Source organism: Pholcus phalangioides, unplaced genomic scaffold (genome assembly GCF_987345545.1).
Source record: "Pholcus phalangioides strain wild (caught in Gottingen) unplaced genomic scaffold, Ppha-v1.0 ptg000039l_1, whole genome shotgun sequence".
Lineage (NCBI taxonomy): Eukaryota > Metazoa > Arthropoda > Arachnida > Araneae > Pholcidae > Pholcus > Pholcus phalangioides.
The window spans coordinates 16,851,599-16,873,107 of NW_028301625.1; the positions used below are offsets into that span (position 1 = coordinate 16,851,599).

Here is a 21,509-nt window from a genome sequence, read left to right on the forward strand (position 1 = left end):
TTTTGAGTACACAGTATGAAGTGTTAGTTGAAAAATCATGAGGTGATGTATTATAAATTTCAGGTGCTGAATAGAAGAAATGTTTATGGAATATTTCCTTTTTATGTAAACGAATTCCATAGATTTCATTGGGTCCTCTGAAAGACATTCATGTTTTGCAGAACATGAATATTTTTTTGTATAAATTCAGGAAGAGGACCAACCAATTTGTAGGCCAGTTACAACCAAGGGTACGTTTTGCAATGGAATCATTATCTGAAATTGAATTACGCAAAAATGTAAGAAACTGTTGTTGGATTTTTATGATTGGAAGTAGACTGGTTTTAAAGTCGCATCCCCCCAAATATTTATTTTGTATTGCAGTGATGATTGAACGCTGTTGGTTCACAGTGGTAATTGTCTGAAGCTGTTTTTCTCTCTCTGCGGTTTTTAAACTTTGAAGTGTAATGGGAGCCCATCTCCTGTTTAAAAAAAGTCTCTCTGCAGACCTACAACACAATACTGACATAACATGAAAAAATTCAAGCATATACCGTCTTTATTTCAAAATTTGGAAGTCAGATGGTAGCAGCAAGAACATGAAGAAAGCACAGTTCTGACAACATAAATATGTTAGGGCCACGCTCAGATTCCTGCTTGTACTAATTTGTTAGAAATTCTGATAGGAATGTGTACAAAGTGCATGTACTGCAAAGTAGTACAAATACAATGCCACAGTAGGTTAGTAGCTATGACAGCAGTAGTGATGATTGAAACCAAGCATAAGTATAGGCCTATGGAACATAGAAAATAATTGTTAATGAGATTTTGTATGCGATGAAACCTAGAAAGTAAATAAAGCTTCTTAGTTAGATGTGCAATATAGGTTTTCCATTTCAAATTTGAATCAACGTGAATTCCAAGATATTTACAAAAAGTGATTTTATATAAAGTAGGGCAGTTACAACTTTGAGTGCAGTTTACACTGAGTATGATTTATTCTGAACTATTTAAATTAAAAAAAATTAAAAACCAATTAAATGCGTTGAATATAATACCAGAAGGGTAAGAGCGTTTATTATTTCATTTGACCATGTGAATCACAATTTTATTTGTGTACACACTTGTGCCAAATATAACTTTATATTATCTAAGCACTTTTTAAATGATTGGCTTCGTGGTTACCCAGAAGTAACAAAATTGATGCTGACTTGAGAAATATTTTAAAAATATTCGAAAGCATTGAATTTTATTGATTAACATGTCTTATATAACTGGATTAGCAGGAGTGTCTGAAGTGTTTCAAACTTGTGAGTGCTCATCTTGAGCTTTATATGAAGGAAATTTGAATTTCTGAATAAATTCTGGTGGTGCTGAGACCCATGTCACAAATTACTATGAATGTTCAAGCACCCACAGCACCCCTGGCTTTGACTCCACTGAGGACTGGGTTCTAATTCTATTTTGTAATTGGCTTTACTAGATCTCATCCGAATGAATCATTGTGAGCACAAAATGACCGTAGGGCTGCAAAAATAAACAAATCGCAAATAAACAAAGTTGAAAGTCATCAAATGTGCTTAGCACATTTTACTGCTTTACATAAAATGTGTATTTTGTTTCGTTAAAAGTAAATTTTAAAAATTTTACCATTAACAATAAATTTGGTCTAAGTGAAATAATTTCCTCAGTCTGTTTTATTATCTCATTAACAAGGTTTGACTCTTATAGAGAAATTTGCTTGCTGTTTATGCTGTGAGACAGTCTTCATATGGGCAGAGATACATGAAGGGGTTGCAGCTGCCCCCCAAGCATCAAAGATGTGTACTGTTGATCAAAATATATATATATATGCGTGCTTATACATTGACATCATCATGCTCTGCTGAAAGTTTTGAATGATTAAAAAAATGATTTCTTATCAAATGTTTTATTTTGTTAATTCACTCTCATTCCCCCTTTCATTAAGACCACCAATTCTATTAACCCAAACACCCTAGGTTGATGCTACTCACAGTTTAAAAACTACTTATATAAGAAAACAATCCAGCATGGTTCATTTTGTCGAATGAGAAAAGGTCACAGAAAAGACACCAAATTTTGCTTTTGGTATTTGGTAGACATCCTGAAAGATAAAAAGAATTTAGTATATCATCTCAACAGGTGTAGATATATTATGTATTAAATTAAAGAGTGAATGATGACAACCAAAATAGGATTAAATAAGATTTTATGCTAACATTTTTACGTTTATTTAATGACAAATATTTAATATAAAAGAGAGGAAAAATAAACAAAAGTAAAAATTAAAATTAATAGAATTCATACTTGATATTAACTGTCTGCATAACCAAATCGAGTTATTGTTTCTATAATATTTGAATTTACCTAATATTTTATTTATTATTAAGTATAAATTTGATATGGGTAAATATATATTTCAGTCTTCATATTTCATTTTGCATGCATTAATTGCAGTTATTCACTTGTTTTTGGTTCCAACAGCTCTAAAATCTACCTCATCAGTGACTTTTGATACTTTTCTCCCATAGAATTCATCTTCCAATGCCTTCCACTGTCTGTATGTGAAATTCGGTTTAATTCTGTTCATTCGTTTTAGCTGCAGATGCTTCCAAACACAGGGAAAATTATTTTATGGATACCTATACTTCTCATTGGTGTTTTTTTTCCAGCTTACTAACAAATTGTGCCACCATCATTTTAAAAATTATACGAGTTTTTTTTTTTTTTTGTGATATAACCTGCATTGTTTTTTCACATCATCTTAGATAAAAAATGTTTTGAATATTTATTTTCTTTAAAAAATCAGAAATTTTATGTATTTTAGTTTATTTTTTATTATGATTTTTCAACAGAATTGATTTATGCTGAATTTTAAGAAAATAGTGCACCATCAATAATATTTAAATAGAAATGTTTGGTTTTTACACAGTGCTTCGACAAGCTGGAACGTGACAGACTGATAATTTTTATGAGTAAACTCATCCTGAATAGAGTAAGTTTTATCTTTTTTTTTACTTGTTTGATCTGTATACAAACTCTAGCTTATACAGGATGGTTATAATCAAACCTTCACTATTCGGGCCTCTGTAGCTTTTGTTCTGGTGGAAGTATTTTGTTGGTGCTTGGTATATATTTAATATGAGCCATAAGGAAAAGAGAACTGAAATGAAAAAAATAGTTCAATTTTTGCCCATGAAGAAAAAAGTGGCATTTAACGACTTGCCTAACATGCCCGTATCTGACATGGTTCTTCCTAAAATTGACTTAAGATTACTATACCAGAATGTAGTACGGGCATCATAATCTTTGTCCCTAGAGGGCGCTAACGAAAAGTAAATAATTAACTAAATCTGACAAACTCTATGGCTTCATGCAACAGTAATAATGATATCTTGTAATTTAATTACATAGGTACATAATCTAGTTCACTTACATAATGTATCTAAAAACAATATTATTTATATTCCATGAAAAAATTCGAATCGGAGCTTTTGAAAAAAAATTATAATTTTTCAAAAAAAGGTGAGTGAATCAAAATTTTAATGATTTTTTAATTAAAATATAAGTGTGATTTTTTTCTATAATTGTCTGTTAATCCTATTCATAGACATGAATGAAATGAAAAAATGAAAAAAAACTGACATTTTCTGTACTAAAAAAAATTTAAAACCCATCATACAAGTGGTTAAAGAACAAGAAGCTCAAATTGTAAACATAAAACATTATTTAATAAAAGCATAATGAAGCCCTATCTGTTTTCCACGGGTAATTTTTTTTTTTTTCACTAGCATTGCAACCTATTCTAAACACCCGAATGAAAAATTACCCTCACATGCTCCTCTAAAGGCAACTAATATTGGCATATAAACAACAATGACATAGTAAGAGGGAAAATATTATTTTATACTTTAATATATAGTACTAAGAGAAAATGAAAATCAATAGTGTTAAAGTAGCCCAAGAGAGATAATAGATAACTATTCCTAATATTAAAATGCCAAAACTGCATAATATTTGAATAATATATTGAATGTAAAACTAATATTCAACAATGAATTTGCACCAGAAGAGGCTAACCATCCTTATTGATATGCTATTGAACATGTTACGAGTAAACTAATAAAATATATTGACAATAAAAGGACCTACGTTTCATTCTACCTGAAAGAACCAATGCCGTCAAAATGACTGGGATTGATTTTCACTAAATATTCTTGATTTTTGTAAATTTTACTTTGTTTAAAAATGCATATGAGTGTGTAGATGAACCATAAAATATGAAAAATATAATTTTTTTAAATTAAAATTTCATAATTTCATTCTATTTTTAATACCTACCCAAAAACTTCACTATGTATAACCAATAAAATATATCTGCTAAACATTATAACTGCAATTTTGTGTGCGCATTTCACTTTTTAAATTTTTCAGTACCTTTGTTACATTAGAAATGTATATTCTGCTCACGGATTTCTTATCCATTGAAAATGTGGTGCTTGTTTTGTTATTGCATAACAAACTGAAATCTTTATGCTTTTCCCAATACAGTAGTGCTTGTTTTTGATGTCAGCAAAAATTATTTTTGTTCAAATAAGGTTCTGTAATCTTTTAGTTAATTTTAACAGAAAGGAAATTTCTTAGGTTTTTTCTTCTTAAAATCAACCAAGTATTTATTGAGAGTAACTCAAGTGTTGTAGAAAATGTGCAATGGCAACTTGCGTAATGATACTTGCATAGAGTGCTTTCGAGCTGTCTGATAAACATTATCAACATGATACTTTGTCTTGTAGAACTCAGTGGTTTCAGGAATTTTTTTCTCACTTTGAGAACATACATCTCAACATTTGAATGTATTGAACTTAGAATATTTTTCTTATTCTGAAAAACACTCAGTGTAGCATCTTTATGTACTGTATTGTCAAACAGGTTGCATTTGAGAGAAGGGGTGTCCTTGTTGAATTTTACATGAAACTTCTTTTCAATCTTTTATTATACCTACCAAGGTATTAATGTTCTGCTTCAGTTTTCCACCTAATATTGGTAGACTAAAACAATCATCAATTGATCACATTTCTACTAGCTGTCAGATAAAATTTGGTGATTCACATTATTAAATTTTTTTGTGTGTGGCTAAACTAGTATTTTCTATTTTAGTCAAAGTTTCGGTTAGTCAAAGCAAGCACATATATATAAGCAGATATTAGATGTAATGATTTAATGAAATATTTGCTGTGCATGCAAAAATATTTGTCAATTTTTTTTAGTTGTTGATAGGTGGATAATCAGTGGTGGAGAGCATAATGTTACAACATTAAGAAAAAGTCATGAAATTTCATCATTTTAAATAAATTGGTTTCTTATGAAATTAGAGCAAAAAAAAAAAAGACTGTGAAAATGACCAGCCTGGTCCTTCTAGTGTGTATTTTAATTGGTCTGAAGATTTTTTTCACTTATCTTTTGTAATTTTTTCTGGTTTCTTTTTTCACAAAGAAAAATGTCAAAGAACTTCTTGATGCAAATGGTATAAAGATTTTAGTTGAGCTCTTGACTTTAGCTCATCTTCACACAAACAGGGCAACAATTCCAACAAAAGTAAGTATAGGTCTTATCATTTGAGATATTTAAATTTTGCATGTTGCAATTTTCAAGCCTTAACGTAAACTGGGGTGACTGTCACTTTTTGAGGTTTTTCCTTGATATTTGGGATTTTACTGAAGGTAGCCTCACATCTCTCAGCTTTTGTTTTCTGGTTTTAAAAACAAAAATTATGGTGACAAGGAAGAGACAGAATTTTTTCACGTGACACAATCCTTGTCCCTCAGGTGGTGACTATGTGGCATCACTTTTTCTAGGTATTAACTTTACTAGGAACCCTTTGAAAAAAGTATTTCTGTAAAATAAGATCATTTTCGAATTTTTAAATAAAATGAAGGCCTCTGAAACCTTGGAAAAATAACAGTTTATAAACATTTTTAAGTAAAGAAAACATTTATTTATTTATTTTTTGGAACATTTTAATTTGATGAAACATAAACAAAAATAAAGAAGACTCAAAACTTGGAAAATATAAGGATCTTCTTAAAAAATAAAACTTTAAATATAACATTAATTTCTTCAAATCCCCATTACAAAATTGTCACTGCCGATTGGTCGAGGTCTCTTGATTTTCATTATGATTGGGCTCCTCGGATACCAAAATTTCATCAACTGGGTCAGTCCATGAGCGAAATTTCCCTATTTCGCATTTTTCTTCATGGCCCTTACACACTTGACTCAATCTTTTACTTGTTTTAGGAGCTTTTCTGGCAAACTGACTCTCTCTCTCCCAGACGGGAAGATATATCTCCCAATCAAACAGTAGAACTATGGCCCCCACATCCTGGAGCGGGGCCCCTAGGATGGGACGTTTGGCGGGCCCCCAGACCAGACTTTTCATGAGTTCCTTTATAGTGAATTTAAGGCGTGAAAAAACAAAAAAATGATGAAAATCCTCCCTGACTCCAGAGCTGCAGCCCTTTCAGCCTCCCCCTTGTGGGGGCCATGGGTAGAACCAACTCCCTCCCAAGAAATAATTTTGCCGGTGACTGTCGGGTAGTTTTTGACGGGACTGAATGTATGGCCAGGCCGAAAAACGATAAGTTTTTGTCCCAATTTTTATGTGCTTGAAGAAATTGGAAGAGGTCCCATGCTGTCCAGCCTGACTATTTCTCTGGGACTGTGGGCTGTAGTGGAAACCATGTGTCCCCATTGTTTCTTGTTATCATATTTACATGTTTGACAAATTTTACATGATAAAACAAATTTTTTGATATTCTTTCTCATACCTGGCCAATAGGCGCATTGGACACAGCGCTGACAGGTCTTCCCAACCCCCATATGACCAGAAAAAGGGTGACTATACATCTCAGAAAGAAACTTAGCTCTACATGAAGGAGGAATTACCAAGAGTGGTCTCTCTTTATGACGAAAAAACAATTTTCCATTTTTGAACAAATACATTTTGTCTATCTTATCATTGTAATTTTGACTTCCCAAACTTTTTTCCAAGAAATACTGGATTATGTCTGTGTACTCTAATAGTTGTTTCTCTACTAACTCAGACAAATCTAACAGGGAAAATAAATATAATTTGTTATCAATATTTTCTTCAAAATCTTTTTCATTGTATATACCAATAGGGTTTCTAGATAATGCATCAGGATCCCGCATAGCAGAACCCTGTCTGTATTCGAACCTCAGGGGGTACTCTTGAAGGGTTCAGGCCCATCTACCAAGTCTTCCTTTTAATTGTTTGGTATCGAAAAACCAGGAGACTGCTTTATGGTCGGTTACAATGGTTATAGGATCACCAGAAAACCATGCTCGGAATTTATTGCACGCCCAAACCACAACAAGCCCTTCTTGTTCAGTAACCGAATAGTTCTTCTCAGCTGTGTTTAAGGTGCGGCTAGCTTATACTAACGGTTTCTCGCCATCGAATTCGACCTGTTGTAGTACGGCGCCAATGCCGGACACATCTGTATAAATTTTCAAAGGACAATTCATCTTTCTAGTGGTCAAAACTGGAGCGCACGTCAAGACCCTCTTCAGTTCTTTAATGCCTCCTGATGAACTATTTCCCACTTGAAGGTCTGTTTCTTTTTGGTGAACTTGAAGTAGTCCAATAACGGTCCTGTACTGTTATCGGTATAACCCGCGGTTTATCAAAGTCCCTGAATGAATATGCTGAATTTTCTGATTTCGGAGAGCGTTTTTTTCTCCTGCGGGTTATATACTGAAAATAACGATAATTTTGCCGCTACCAACCTGCGTTCAAAGACAGCAATTATCTACGCCCTAAATTCGCTTTTTTCCCCACAAGATTGCACATGCACCTTTGCCAAGAATCGACAAAGGGGATTGGTGTACTTGTTTAAATTACCGAAATTTTGCGGAGATTGTTGGAGAAAAAACGAGATCTGTAAAATATCCATAGTTTTGTCGTTTAGCCACTATCTGGTCGGGTGGTTATCGTCAGCGGTTGCCAATCGCGACAATTTCACATCGCAAAAATCTGGATTTGGCAAACAGGGCCGGCTAGAGGAAATAATCTCTACCCATGCAGAACCCATTTTTGGTGTTACTGACCACATTTTTTTTGGTCAACAAAGCTTTTTTTCACCCTTTCAACTCCATTTGGCACCCCTCCTAGAGCGGTGCCCAATATGGCCGTATGGTCCGCCCCCTGTGTTGGGGGGGGGCATGCTCTTAACAAATAGTCAAAGGAAGGAATTTGTACTAGGAGTGTGTGTGTGTGCGTGCTCATTTTACATAACTTCTGTGAGATACCTATTATATATAGATGTCCTACCTTTCCAAAACATGTTGGAGAGAATGATATGTTTGCACCCTCTCTTGTTTTTCGCATTCCCTCTCGTGCATTGCTGGGATGGTACATTACTCCTTCACGTATTGCTGGGATGTTGCTCAACATTGTATTACCAACAGGACTATCAATTATGGGTGATGAATGGGTTGCACTTTAATGCAAAGAATTACAAGAAGTGAAATCGGTTCAGAGAATAGATAGATATTCGGCAGACATGTTCAAACTTTGTAACCTTGAAAGCAGCTAGAAGTTCAAAATTTTGCCAGTTTTGATGGAGGCTCTTTTATCTTTTGCACATGGTAATGCAGACAGTGAAAGAGAGTTCAGTGTTAACAAAAGTATGTTTGAACAGTGAAAATTCTGTCCATCCAATGCTTTTAGCATTTCACAGGTAAATTACTCCTTATATTGCAGGTATAGTTACTTCTGCTCCATTTTCAAAATTTCTGCTCCAAAAATGAAAGTTTGCTGCTCCATATTATTTCCCAAAATGGGCAGAATGAGGGGCACTTGCACCCCTGTTATAGGCTTCTGGTTAAAAAGATATTTGGGGTCCCAATGTGTCGCTCTATGGATAATGCCAACCAATAACCATACTTACTTTCAAAAATCACCACCTCATGAAGTCCCCTATGCACTTGAAATCCCCCCCCCCCCCCGTCTTTGCATTAAGACAGCTCTTGAGGTAACGTTTATTCAATGTGTATCAGTTTTGATTTATGTTTGAAAACACCCAACCAGAGGAGTAAAAAAAGCTTAGAGTACGGTGGGAGGGGAGTTGCTGTACAAATATGTTGAAGATTCAAGAGCATTCACATGGATTGCATTGTATATCCATTAATTATTTTGTGGGGGGAGGTCCAGCACCTTGAGCCTCGAGGTTCTGGTGCCTATGCCCATCACAATATATGCTGGATGAGCTTTAATAAATGTACGCATGGGATTGAGATTTTGGGAACCAAATTTGCTAAAAAAATTCAAAAAGGTCACAAAATAATAAATTTATTAAGAAATGACAGCAGAAACATTGTAGGAGGGGGAGTGACTGTCACATAAAAGCAGATCTATGTTCTTCTGATCGAATTTTTAAGAGTGGCACACACAAAAAAAACGTCTTTAGTTACATAAATAGGGGAAAAAGTTCGCCACTCCTGCTTTAGGCAGTTGATAACTGAGGTCAATAAAAGAAAAGAAGAAATTTATAATTATTTTGTACTTTAATCTGGCCAGGCCCCAATCCGGCCCGTCCAGTAATCCAGCATTTTTGGGCGGGATTCTTCAAGCCATAGAAGAGGCAAATATGTCACTGCATGTTTGTGCACGTAAGTTTATTATTTAAATGGGTTTTTTTTCAATGAACTTCTAGTAAGCGGCACACCCTGCCCTGATATGTGCTGAATTAGTGAGAGAGTACTGTATCATAATTTTTACCTAATGAAACTTAATTTTTCAAGCTTGTTTTTTTTTTGTTCAAACTTTTCAATCAAATTTTTGAAAATTTTAATATTTATTTGAATTTAGAAACTTTGAGCTAACACATTTCGGATTTTTATAAGACAATGTACACTTTATTAAAACACTATATTTCAGACTAATGTCATTGAAGCAGCCCCTCATATGATGGAAGAAACAGAAAAAGAATGGTACTACCAAAATGAGGGAAAGGAGCGAAATGGCCCATACAGTTTCAATGAGGTAAAATAATTTTCATTTTATTTTTTCATTTGTGGCTTTCAAATATCAAATGATAAATTAGTACATTATTTCCTAAAGTGGGCAGTATTGCCCCCTGAGGGGTGATGGAATGGACCGAGAGGCGATAGCTTCTATCGCCTCTCGGTCCATTCCATATATGTTATACAGGTATAACATAGAATCCTATGGGTTCACTTGAATTAGAGAGAGGATGATGATGAGAGAGAGAAAAAATTCTGCAGAAGGCAATGGAACAAAAAAGTTTGGGAAATTATGGTTTAGAACATAAATGTTGATGTATGACACAGTTTAGTTCTAACCTTAATGTCTCAATATTACATGCATTTTTAAAAAATTAATTTTGAGTTTGCATTATTAAACCACTTTTAATCCTTCATTTTTATTTTTTGTATCTGAGCTAAATTTCATTAGCTCAATAAATTTTGATTAAACTGAAATATTTTGAATGGATGCAAATTATAGAAGTGTAACTAACAAAAGTAAATCATTTCAACAAAAAACTGATTTTAATTTTGCTACACTTGATATATGATTTTTTGCATCATTTTATCTCTCTGGAAATTAGCTCGTCTAACTCTTCAAGAACCTATTCCAGATTATTGGCTGGTACTGTATTTTATTGAGAGTATTGATGTTGAAAAGCTTTCCAAAGCATTCTCTAGCCCAGCAATTCTCAACATGTTTTTTAATCGCCGAGTCCTTTTTACTGTATGATTTCTATGGCAGAGTTCCATAGGCCCTTTTATTTATTTATCAGATATACTGATTTATTTTATTGACCTCGAGTGGCCATGAAACTTCTGGGAAGAGCATACATAGCTTTAAGTGCTTTTCAGAGCACAGGTTGAGGATCCCTGCTCTAGTACACGCAAGCAGAGTTGGACAGATCTCCAAAAATATACATGCCTGAAAAATATCACCAAATATTATTACTGGATTTACTTATTTCATTGTAAAAATCATTTCTCATTAGAATGCACAAAATAGCTTCATGTATTAGTTATTTGTGTAAATCATCTTAAAAAAACAGAATACACAAATTTTTAATTCCGATCATCTGAATCTGCCCTATCATTGCTGTTGATAAGATGAAAACCAGCAGAGATTCCCAATTACATTTCTTCTATGGCCCATTGTAAGAATTTTTTCTTATTATCCCCCCTCCCTTGTTAAGGCATCCTATTAGGTTCAGGGTCAAATTTATCAATTTTCTGACTACCGATGCTGATTCACATGGAATCAATGTGATCACTAATTGAAAATCTAAGATCTGTCAATTTTAATTTTCTGTGCTGTAGGTGAAGAGAAGTTGGAAAAACTGTTTTACTTTATTTAACACTGTTTTTTTCCCGAATTTCCCTTTTTATTTTTATTTTAATATCTCAGTGAATATTTCATTTAGAAATAGATTTTTTTTGATTGGCATCTAAGAAGACAGGGCAGCAACTTTCTAATTGGGTTTTGGGGCACACAGGGCATAAAAAGTTACTTTTTTATTTTAATAACTATACAACCCCTTGAAACACGAATGGCAAATTTGATAAGGAAAGAGTCCAACAATGTCATCCTAAAAAAAGTTTTGCAAAAATTGCCACCAATTGTACTCATTTAAATATGAACAAAAATATGAAAATATCTAGTGGAATTATTATGGGTCACTCAAAATAAAAATTGCAAAAGAATTGTAAAAAAAATTATTGCAAATATTATTTTGAATGCCAATAGAGGCCAAGAATGAAATTAGAAATATTGTAACCCTAAAGTTTTGGAGCGACGTCATTCAAATTACACAACATTAAATACAGCACGGACAGAGAGAAAAGAAAAGAAACAACTAGAGTTTCTATTGAAGAAAAGTTGGTAAAAAAAAGTTTTCTATAAATATCACTAAGAAGTGCAAGAGATGATGAGTAATCAGTTGTTGCCATTTTTAATAACTTTTTGTATCTTTAATAATAATGGTTTTTGTTTTTATATATTTCTGGGTGAGATGAATATACTTAAATTTCTTTCATAATTTTCTGAAGATGACACCTTTGGACCCTTTCCTTGTGAGTACTACATGTTATTTGGAATCTTTTTTCTATCTGGAAGTATACCTTTAAGATCAATGGTTTGCCAGTAAAATGACACACACTCAATTCGCTATGCACCCTGTATATTTACTAATAAATTAGTCTATAAATTCTCTGCCGATGGATTTTTCATTTCAGAAAACCTTAGTTCTTTCAGTGATATCTTCTGCATAAATTTAAAGCAAATAATTCTAATGATTATCTTTTAATTCTAATAATTTTTTCAAAGTGATTTCCAGCAGAAATTATTTTCTTTTCCCTCCCTAATTGTCTACAACTCTGATCTACCACTATTTAACTGCCACGTATTTCACACCTGAATATGGGAGCTATGTCAGATTTTTATTTGTGAAACCTAACAGTGTGCTTGTTTGTCCAGCATTGTGTCTTGTATTCAGTCTGTGGTGCTATCCATCCGGTAAATCACTGATGTGTGGATTTGAAATTTAATTTATATTTGTGTTGTAGTTCTGCTGATCATGGCAGGGGCGGCTCGAGACAAAATCTCTACCGAGCAGAACCTGTTTTTTACATACCTCCTGCCCACCACCATCTCGATTTTTCTCTATCCTGGCAATTCCTAAAAAAAATTTTTTTTGCTCTTCCATCTTGGATTTGGCACACCCTCTAGAGTGGCACCCTGTGTGCAGCTGCGTATCCAAAGAGCTGTCTTGTGTCAACTGAATTTTTCTTTTGGAAGGGATAGCCAACTTAAATTTTGAAAAACTCAAATTTTGTTTTGTGAAACTCGTGATCACATAATGGTGTGCAATTTTGCAGGAACGAAGCGAAAAATATGCAGTCTCTGAATGCTGGTGGGTAGCCACGAATGTACCACATTATCTGATATATAACCCGCAGGAGGAAATTAGAAAAATTTTTATAATAGCCACTCATTCAGAGGCGGAACTTGATATTTCATCAGCCTATTTGTGATAACCCATAGAATTATATATTTTATAACAATACAGTGCAGTACTTCGTTTGTATTTAAAGTAGTGGAACTGTTTTTCAAGATCAGGACATAATGTGATCATGATAGATGGTGAGGTGGGGATGGGACTTGGTCATTTAAGCAGCCAGGTGCAAGAACATTTTTGCGGTCCTCTCTAACACTTTGTTTATATGCATGCTGCATCCTCCAGATATGATAGGGATTAGACCCAGAGATTAACTCATTTTTGTTCTATACATTAGATGAAAATCAATTTATGGGGTAGAAATAGGATGAATATTAGGCCATTATTTTGGTATTCAGCCCTTTTGCCAAATAATGCTCAGGTATTCAGCCAAATATCTGTGTAAATCCAAAACGCAAAAAACTAATTTTAAAAAATTATACTAATTGGAATTTTTTGCATAAATTAAAAATTTACTGATTATGTTTTATTGTGTGGTGTATATCCCTTTCTGTAAGAGAGGTTATGTCAGGGTGTATTTCTAGGATAAAGAAATCACGAAATTGAGAATAGAATTCTACTGCAATACAGTAGAAGTGAGCATGAATTACACAAGTTCATTAACTGAAGAATGTACCTAGGGGGTCATTCAAGTATTACGTCATCATCGATGGGGGGGGAGGGGGTTTCCGATTTGCTGACTTTTGATGACAAGGGGGAGGGGGGGGGTTTGGATAATGCTTACGTCATCGACCACAGTATGAAAATATGAGTTAGGATTCAGAGGGGCAGAACTGGTGACGAAATTTTGCTGACAAGAGGGGGGGGGGGTAGGTCAGCGTTTTGCTGACTTTTGCTGACAGGGTGGGGGGTCTAAAATGGCTAAAAATTTGCTTACGTAATACTTGAACGGCCCCTAGATAAGAAATGTATTAAGCTACTGAAAGAGGCAAAGAACATTTAAATATGTCATAAATTTTATGATGCATTACTAATTTTGAGTAAATAATAGTTGACATTTTTTGATTAGATGTAAAATTGCGAAAAGTGTTGAAAAAATTGATTTTTTAAGTAATATTTAAATACAATTATACTGTAGAACTTGGTTAATTCAGACTTAATTATTCAAATTTTGTATAATTCGAACTTGATTAATTGAAATTTTAGGTAATTCAAACGTTTACGACTCCCCTTGAGTTTTCTGTCTTATTTAATGTTAAAATTTCTTGTTTAATTCAATGTTAGAGGGAAAAAATTATGATTTTTGTATCAGAAAATTTAGTTTAGAAAAATTCTAAAAGTCACAGCCTTTGTTTTATTTTACCAAGTTGTTAAACAGTAAGTTTTCAAAGCAAAAGTTTTGAATATTCTTTTTTTTCTCTATTGTTTCCATGATAATTTAGTGCCTATTGTGATATTGTTCAGCTGGAGTGCATCAAGAATGTGTACCACTTGATACCAATTATGTTGTTCAACCTATGGATCAAGGTGTAACAAAGTTTGAAAAATTAACAAAGTTTGACTATATATATCATCGTTAAATCTGTATCATGACAAAATTCAGCATCATGACAAAAAATTTTTAATATTTATTTAAATAATAAATTGCATAATTGAAATGCAATATCATTTAAAATTACCAATAATTTCATTTTCATTTAAAAACACTATTTTGATGAATTTTTAGAAAAATCTATATTCAGCTGCCGAATATTCGGTATTCGGCTAAATCACTATTCCTCCCATCCCTATTATGGGGCATGGCAAAGAATCTTTCCAAGTAGGTTCCAGAGTGCAGGGCCGCCTTAATGCATGGATATTGATCCATGGGGATAGTTCAGGTGGATAAGGAGCCTCACGTAAACAAGATATATGCAAAACAAAATAATGTCTGATACATGAGGAAATATTTTTAATAGCACCATATACGGGGTGGATATTATTACGTAATCAATGTAATAAAATTCAGTTTTACGGCCCTTGACATTTTGTGACTCATTGTGATCGCACCTGCTTAAATCCGGCCCTGGGTGGGGAGAATAAAAGTTGGTATAGAGGTTTTTCTTTCCGTACTTTTCTGAAAGCTCAGAAATTACGCATCCAATGGGGTGCATGAGCAAAATTTTTATGCATCCTTTCTCCAAATTCTGAGAATTTGGCACACGCTATAGCGTGTCAGAGGCATCTCTGAGGACTTACCTATAGAAGGATACATTGGTGAATTGTAAAGGGGAAGGGTGCGAAGGATCTTTTTTCCTGAGAAGTTTTGAGTCTTTCATGCTTTTCTCCAATTACTAGCAGTTACCAATTACTAGTCTTTCTACAATTACTAACATTTTAGATTGAAAGAAATTGATTGGAATGAGGTATAGAGATATTTCCTGTGAATATTTTTGAATTTTTGTTTGAATTGAGGGACATATGCCCCCCATGCTCCTTCCTGCATACACCTACGCATGGCAGTTCTTTGATGCTTCTAATTTATCCGAGAGGTCTATATTCAAGACGTTTTGATCTTGATCATCTGTAAAATAGGGTGCAATATCTGACTCAAGTGTAGTCCTTCCTTCTATTTAAAATCTCTTTTTTTTACATATATATTTCTTTATTCTCCACAGTCCATATTAGGGCAATAATGTGATCCAGATGAGAGGATGTCAGTGTATTTGATCTGGATGTTATGGTCTTTTTAAGAAAGGCAAGTTTAGCTGCAGCAGATTTTTCGTTATCCTTAGACAACAGTGCTGTTGGTGTTCAGATATTAAAGTATCTATAAAGTGTAAGTTGGTGTCAGTGTAGATGAATCCACAAGGATTACAGATTTTATAGATTCCCACTGATAAGAGTGGGTCATGAAGATCCTTGGCTGTTCAAAGAAGGGTGTGTATTGTTTGTGTGAGTTTTGAAGACCCAGGGAATGTTATGTTTTAGATGAGTTTCTAGACACTCACATTCTCCCTTTTGAATATTATTCTCATAATTCAGCATATGCGTGATATATACATAGTGGAATGAATTTTTTATTTTTCCCCCATTGAGGATTTTTTTTTGAAATTGAAGCTGGTTGGCACCTCAAAGTTGGAAAAATCAGAGAAAACCAATTCCAGTCAAAAAACCACTTTACAGTTGTTGGGATTGAACCTTTTTTCACAATGAAGAGCTGTCACGGTACGTGCATGAATAAAAAGCTATCAGATGTCTGTGGTCGAAATGATGGTTTTAAGTGCTGATCATTCGGGCCTATATTCTGTGTGCTCTTTATGTGATTTGTCTAAAAATACAATTATCCACTTAATAGTGTGTGTTGATCTGCTGTCCAATTTGCTTGCTGCTGCCTTTACATCTTATTGCCATGACATTTTTTTGTGTCAGGTAGTGCATTTCATGTAGGTACTATTTTAAGGTATTTGATATGAGATTTTATTTTACCGCAGATGAAAGATTTTTGGGTTGAAAATGTGATAAATTCAAAGACCAAATGCTGGGCACAAGGTATGGATGGATGGCGTCCAATTCAAAACATTCCTCAACTAAAATGGTGTTTGATGGCTTCTGGAACTTCTCTTATGGATGAAAGTGAACTAGCAACACAAATTCTCAAAATGCTTATTCAAATTTGTGAATACTTTCCCAGCAGGTAAAACATTCACAAGATAAAAATTTACACGTAATAATGATACCTTAAGAAGAACTATTTTTACATGTTCCAAACATCTGGCATCTGTGCAGAAGTAAAATTTCTTTTTTTTTTCTTTTTTTTTTGCTTTTCAGATACATTCAATTAATTTCTTATGTGTATTAATAATATAGTAATTTAAGTACAGTGAGAAATCATGATATGATGATATTCTATGGATCAAGAAAAATATTGTTGTACAGGGATTATCATTATATTGAGAGGTAGCATTGTCATAACATGCTACAAAATTTATGCTGTTGTAGACTTCCACATCAACATTGTTATTGCCACCAGAAAATGCACCTACAAGTACTTACTTGGTGCCAAAAAAAGTATAATTGATTAAAAAATTTTCAGTTTCATGTTTTGCCCTTGTAAAGAGTTTAGGTATCACACTCTTTTTGTGCTACACAGAAAGTAGCAATGCCCAAAACTTCATCAACACTCCATCAGGTGGTGCCAAATGTCAATATTAGATGTCCTTGGAAGAACAAGAACAGGTGAGGAATTTAAAAATATGCATATATTGAAGGTTATTTTGAGAAAGATCTAAAAAAAATACTATTTTTGAAGGATTCATAGTAGTGTGTAAAGAATATTTTTGTATCAAAAAGAGTTTAACAACAGAAGACTACAGAAAATTTAAAAAAAAAAATTTTTTTGTGGAAGGATTGATTGATACCTCAAGTATCTTTGTAGTGAGGTTTCTCTGTATTCTGTATATTGATGCTCATTTTTATTAACCCGTACAGCTGCGACAAATAGCAATTCTCATTTTGCAATTGCTTTCCCTAAGAGGGAAGAAAATAATCATCTGTACCTATCATCATGACCTAGGCAATTCTCATCTGTTGTTTGGAGGACAAAATAGTAAATTTTGTAATGATTTTAATAGAAAAGCTGAATCTATGAGCATGTCAGTGACATATTTCCTAAGTATCATCCTACGGATGAGAATTCAAAAACAGAGGATCAAACTACAGAAACATCTAATATAAATCTTGTTTTGAGTAATTTGCAACAGAAAAAAAGAGAGATAGCGTATGAAGAATTGGTATCAGAAATCACTGAAATTAATAAATATTTTTCTTATGAGTATAATGGTGAATGGTAACTAAAAAAAGGTTAGTAATTTTTCACCAACTGTATACTGTGTAAAATCGTGTGAAAATTTTTTAACACAAAGTACATTGAAACACACCAGTTTTTTCTTCACAACATAAGTGTTTATTTTTATATTTTAATTCATTCTTTTGCATTTTCCCTCATTTGCTATTTGACCTGAATAACTACTTAAAGATGAGAAAAAATAGGTTTTTACATTCCAGACAAATAGACTATTCCGTGCTCTGTGAAAAAAGTCTCACTGATTTGCTAATTATTCTGCTTCTGTATGCGAATAGGTTACACTTAATTGATTTTCGAACAATAAGTATAGTCCACCGATCACTAGAAGAACATCGCCTAGGTCAGGTTACGTCATGTTGGACGATTCTATTATTTCCTTTTAGGTAAACTGACTGCCCATTGAGAATAGAGCATTAGAAACGGTGCTTTCCCATTTGGCGCCCTGAGCGCTATTTTGGCCTCCAAGAAATTTCACTAAAAGCACCATGTCAGTGCTCTTGATTACATCATCATCGCAGTGTTTTTGTTACGTAAACACAGACTGTTTGACAGCGTTGTCTTAAGGCATTGTCGCATTAGATTCACAAAAATAAGATCTGGTTGAAATTTTCCAGAATTTACGTAGTAGTACCTCAGAAAAATCACTTGGTCTGGGAAGGTCTGTTATACTCTTAAGACAGCCCGGCTGCTCAAGCAGTTACAGCACATTATTTTAATACAAAAATGCATATTTTTATTTCACAGAAGGGATCGAAAACACCAGCCTTTTTTCAATAATCAGTTCCATGCATCAAGCTGAAGCCGAACACTACATTTATAAAACATTTTTGACCATGGGCCCCCAGCCCCAGAAGGATGGGGACCCAGAAGAATTCTTATAATTTTCTTTTTTTCTCACACTGTAAATTCACTATGGACAGCTGGTGAGAGATCCCTGCTGCAGCATGAGAGGACCAATGCCCTTAAGCTTGGCCCCCACATCTTGCAAGCTGGGCTCTTTGACGGGTCACTCTAAAGTTAATTTATAGTGTGAAAGAACAAAATATTATTAGAATCATCCCGGGCCCTAGGGCTAGAGCCCGGTCAGCCCTGCCCTTGTGGGGGGGGGGGGGTCATGCCCTTAAGGTGGATACACGCGTAACTGCAAACTTGACAAGCATGCATGTTCAGTCTTTTTATTTGTCATCTTTTTGAAAAGCCCATTTGAGCGGCTTCTGTGTAGAAAGTAAAAAAGAAAAAAACGACGATGATATTGGCGATAAGAGAAGGTAAACAGAAAAAGAATGGCTAATTGCTGGCAGGTGGCATTCTCTTGCTGTGGTATAGAAATTAACCTGAAGAAAGTGTCATATAATTTACAGTAGTAATAAATTATTATTAAATTACTAATACTCCCTTTGTATTAAATTATTAATTTAAAGTAATTTAACGATTAATTTATTTTATTTTATTATTTTAGTAAATGAATTATTAATTTAAAGTAATTTAACGATTAATTTATTTTATTTTATTATTTTAGTAAATGAATTATTAATTTAAAGTAATTTTACTCCCTTTATTATTAAATTATAACTACCCCTCTAAGTTTTTTCTGTATCAAATATTTTAGTTCAAAATACTGAATTTAAATTTAATTAAAATTCAATTCCTTTAAAATTAAAAAATTTAATTTACTTCCAGAATTTATAACAATTTTTGAGTACACATCTTTTAACAAATGCCAACACAAAGCGCAGCTCACTCAAACGTGAAGACTGACTGATGGAGTTCACTGAAGTGTGAAGAATACCGGGGCATACAGAGAGAACCGATTTGGGCCAAGACAGCCTTTACTAGCAACCTAAGATAATTTTTATCTTTTCCCCGCGCCGAAATGGACCCTCTCTACAGAGGGGCGTTCCCGTAACTCTTGTGATCTGAGGACTATACCAATTTTCACCTAAGAAAAATACATAGACACCTCTTGCAAAAAAAAAATACAAGATGAATCAGAAACAAATTTCATACACGTTTTTTATATTGGTGTACTATTTGATTGAAAAATTTGGTGTCAAGACATTTCCTCTGTATTAGAATTAGAATGTCCCAGAATATATACACTGCTGGCCACCCAAATTGCAACACCAAGAAAGACAAGAGATATCGCAACAATATTTATTTTGTAGATAACATGTTGACCAAGCATCAAATGATTAAATTTATAGACTTCTGTGAAGTGTGGTTCCTGCTAAAATCAGTAGCCAGAGTAGCCGCCATTGTTGGAGATCACCGCTGCCACACACCTCGGCATTGATTCAAAGAGACTTTGGATGTGTTCTTGGGGTACAGCAGACCAAGCAGCTTCCACGCGTTGCCAAAGTTGATCTGGTGTGGCAGCTGGGGATGTAATCTGGGTCAATCGTTGAGCAACCATGGACCACATGTTTTCTATCGGCGAAAGATCCGGAGAGCGAGCTGGCCAGGGAAGCAATTCAATCTGGCAATTGACGAAGAACCTTTGGACAATGCGTGCCACGTGTGGTCGCACATTATCCTGTTGAAATATGGATGTGGGCAAGCCCTGAAGGTAAGGAAGGACAACTGGCTCCAACACCTCGGAGATGTAGCGCTGGCTTTTTAAAGTACCGGCAATGCGTACTAGAGGAGTGCGAGAGTGATATCCAATACCGCCCCATACCATAATACCCGGTGCAGGACCAGTGTAGCGGTGCATAACGCAGCTGTTCAGCATCCTCTCTCCACGGTGTCTCCAGACTCGAATCCGACCATCGTGGTGTTGCAGACAGAAGCGTGACTCGTCAGTAAAGACAATTTCATTCCATTGTGCCGTCCACATCCTTCTTTCATCGCACCATTGGCGGCGGAGACGTCTGTGGTTCTGCGTCAAGGGTAGACGAAGCAATGGACGTCTTGCGGACAGACCACTCTGCTGTAAACGGCGTCGAATGGTACGCGCAGACACTGGATGATGCGGTACAGACTGAATGTGCTGTGGTATGGTTCGTGATGTGGCTGAGCGATCCGTCACTGCCATCACGTGAAGTGGTGCACTGAGGTGGATGCGATCGAACACGTCGGTCCGTCGTACCCTCCTGCATCCAACGATCACATATCCGCATTACAGTTGTTTGGTTTCGTCCAACACGACTACCGATTTCCCTGAAAGATAATCCACAATCTCGGTAGGCCACTATCCTTCCTCTGTCGAACTCGGATACTTGATCAAAAGATGATCGCTGTTTTCTACGAGGCATAATTGATCGTTTTTTTGAAAAAACCACAAGAAAAACACAATTGCCGTACTTCAAATCGTCGAAATCTCCAAGCCTTAAATAATGCTTTGAAGTGGCGCCACAGGCGTGCGTGATGTGCGTCTGCGTTGAAATTCTAATCATTTGCATATCTCACCTCCGCTAATGCATGTTGTAAATTTCATATTATTTGCATGCTTCCTTCAGGGTGTTGCATTTATGGTGGCCAGCAGTGTATATTGATATACATGGACCCAACAGTACATGCCACTGGTCACAGGATTGTGTTTCTTCAAAGTAATAAGAAACAATGATAAAGGATGGCATGAAATCACTCTCCGCTATTGCTCTTTTAAGCATGAAATTGAATCTTGATAGGGAAGGGGGAAA

The 21,509-nt window shown here is 34.6% G+C and overlaps 1 protein-coding gene across 1 annotated transcript in view; it reads left to right on the forward strand.

Moving 5' to 3' along the window:
* Nucleotides 1-21,509, forward strand: part of Rme-8 (receptor mediated endocytosis 8) — a 328,909-nt gene that overhangs the window by 137,273 nt on the left and 170,127 nt on the right. Inside the window, exons 24-27 of the mRNA XM_089253740.1 lie at nucleotides 2,933-2,995; nucleotides 5,494-5,595; nucleotides 9,962-10,066; nucleotides 16,496-16,698. Of these exons, the coding sequence (XP_089109866.1) occupies nucleotides 2,933-2,995; nucleotides 5,494-5,595; nucleotides 9,962-10,066; nucleotides 16,496-16,698 (473 nt within the window). The remainder of the gene's footprint in view (nucleotides 1-2,932; nucleotides 2,996-5,493; nucleotides 5,596-9,961; nucleotides 10,067-16,495; nucleotides 16,699-21,509) is intronic.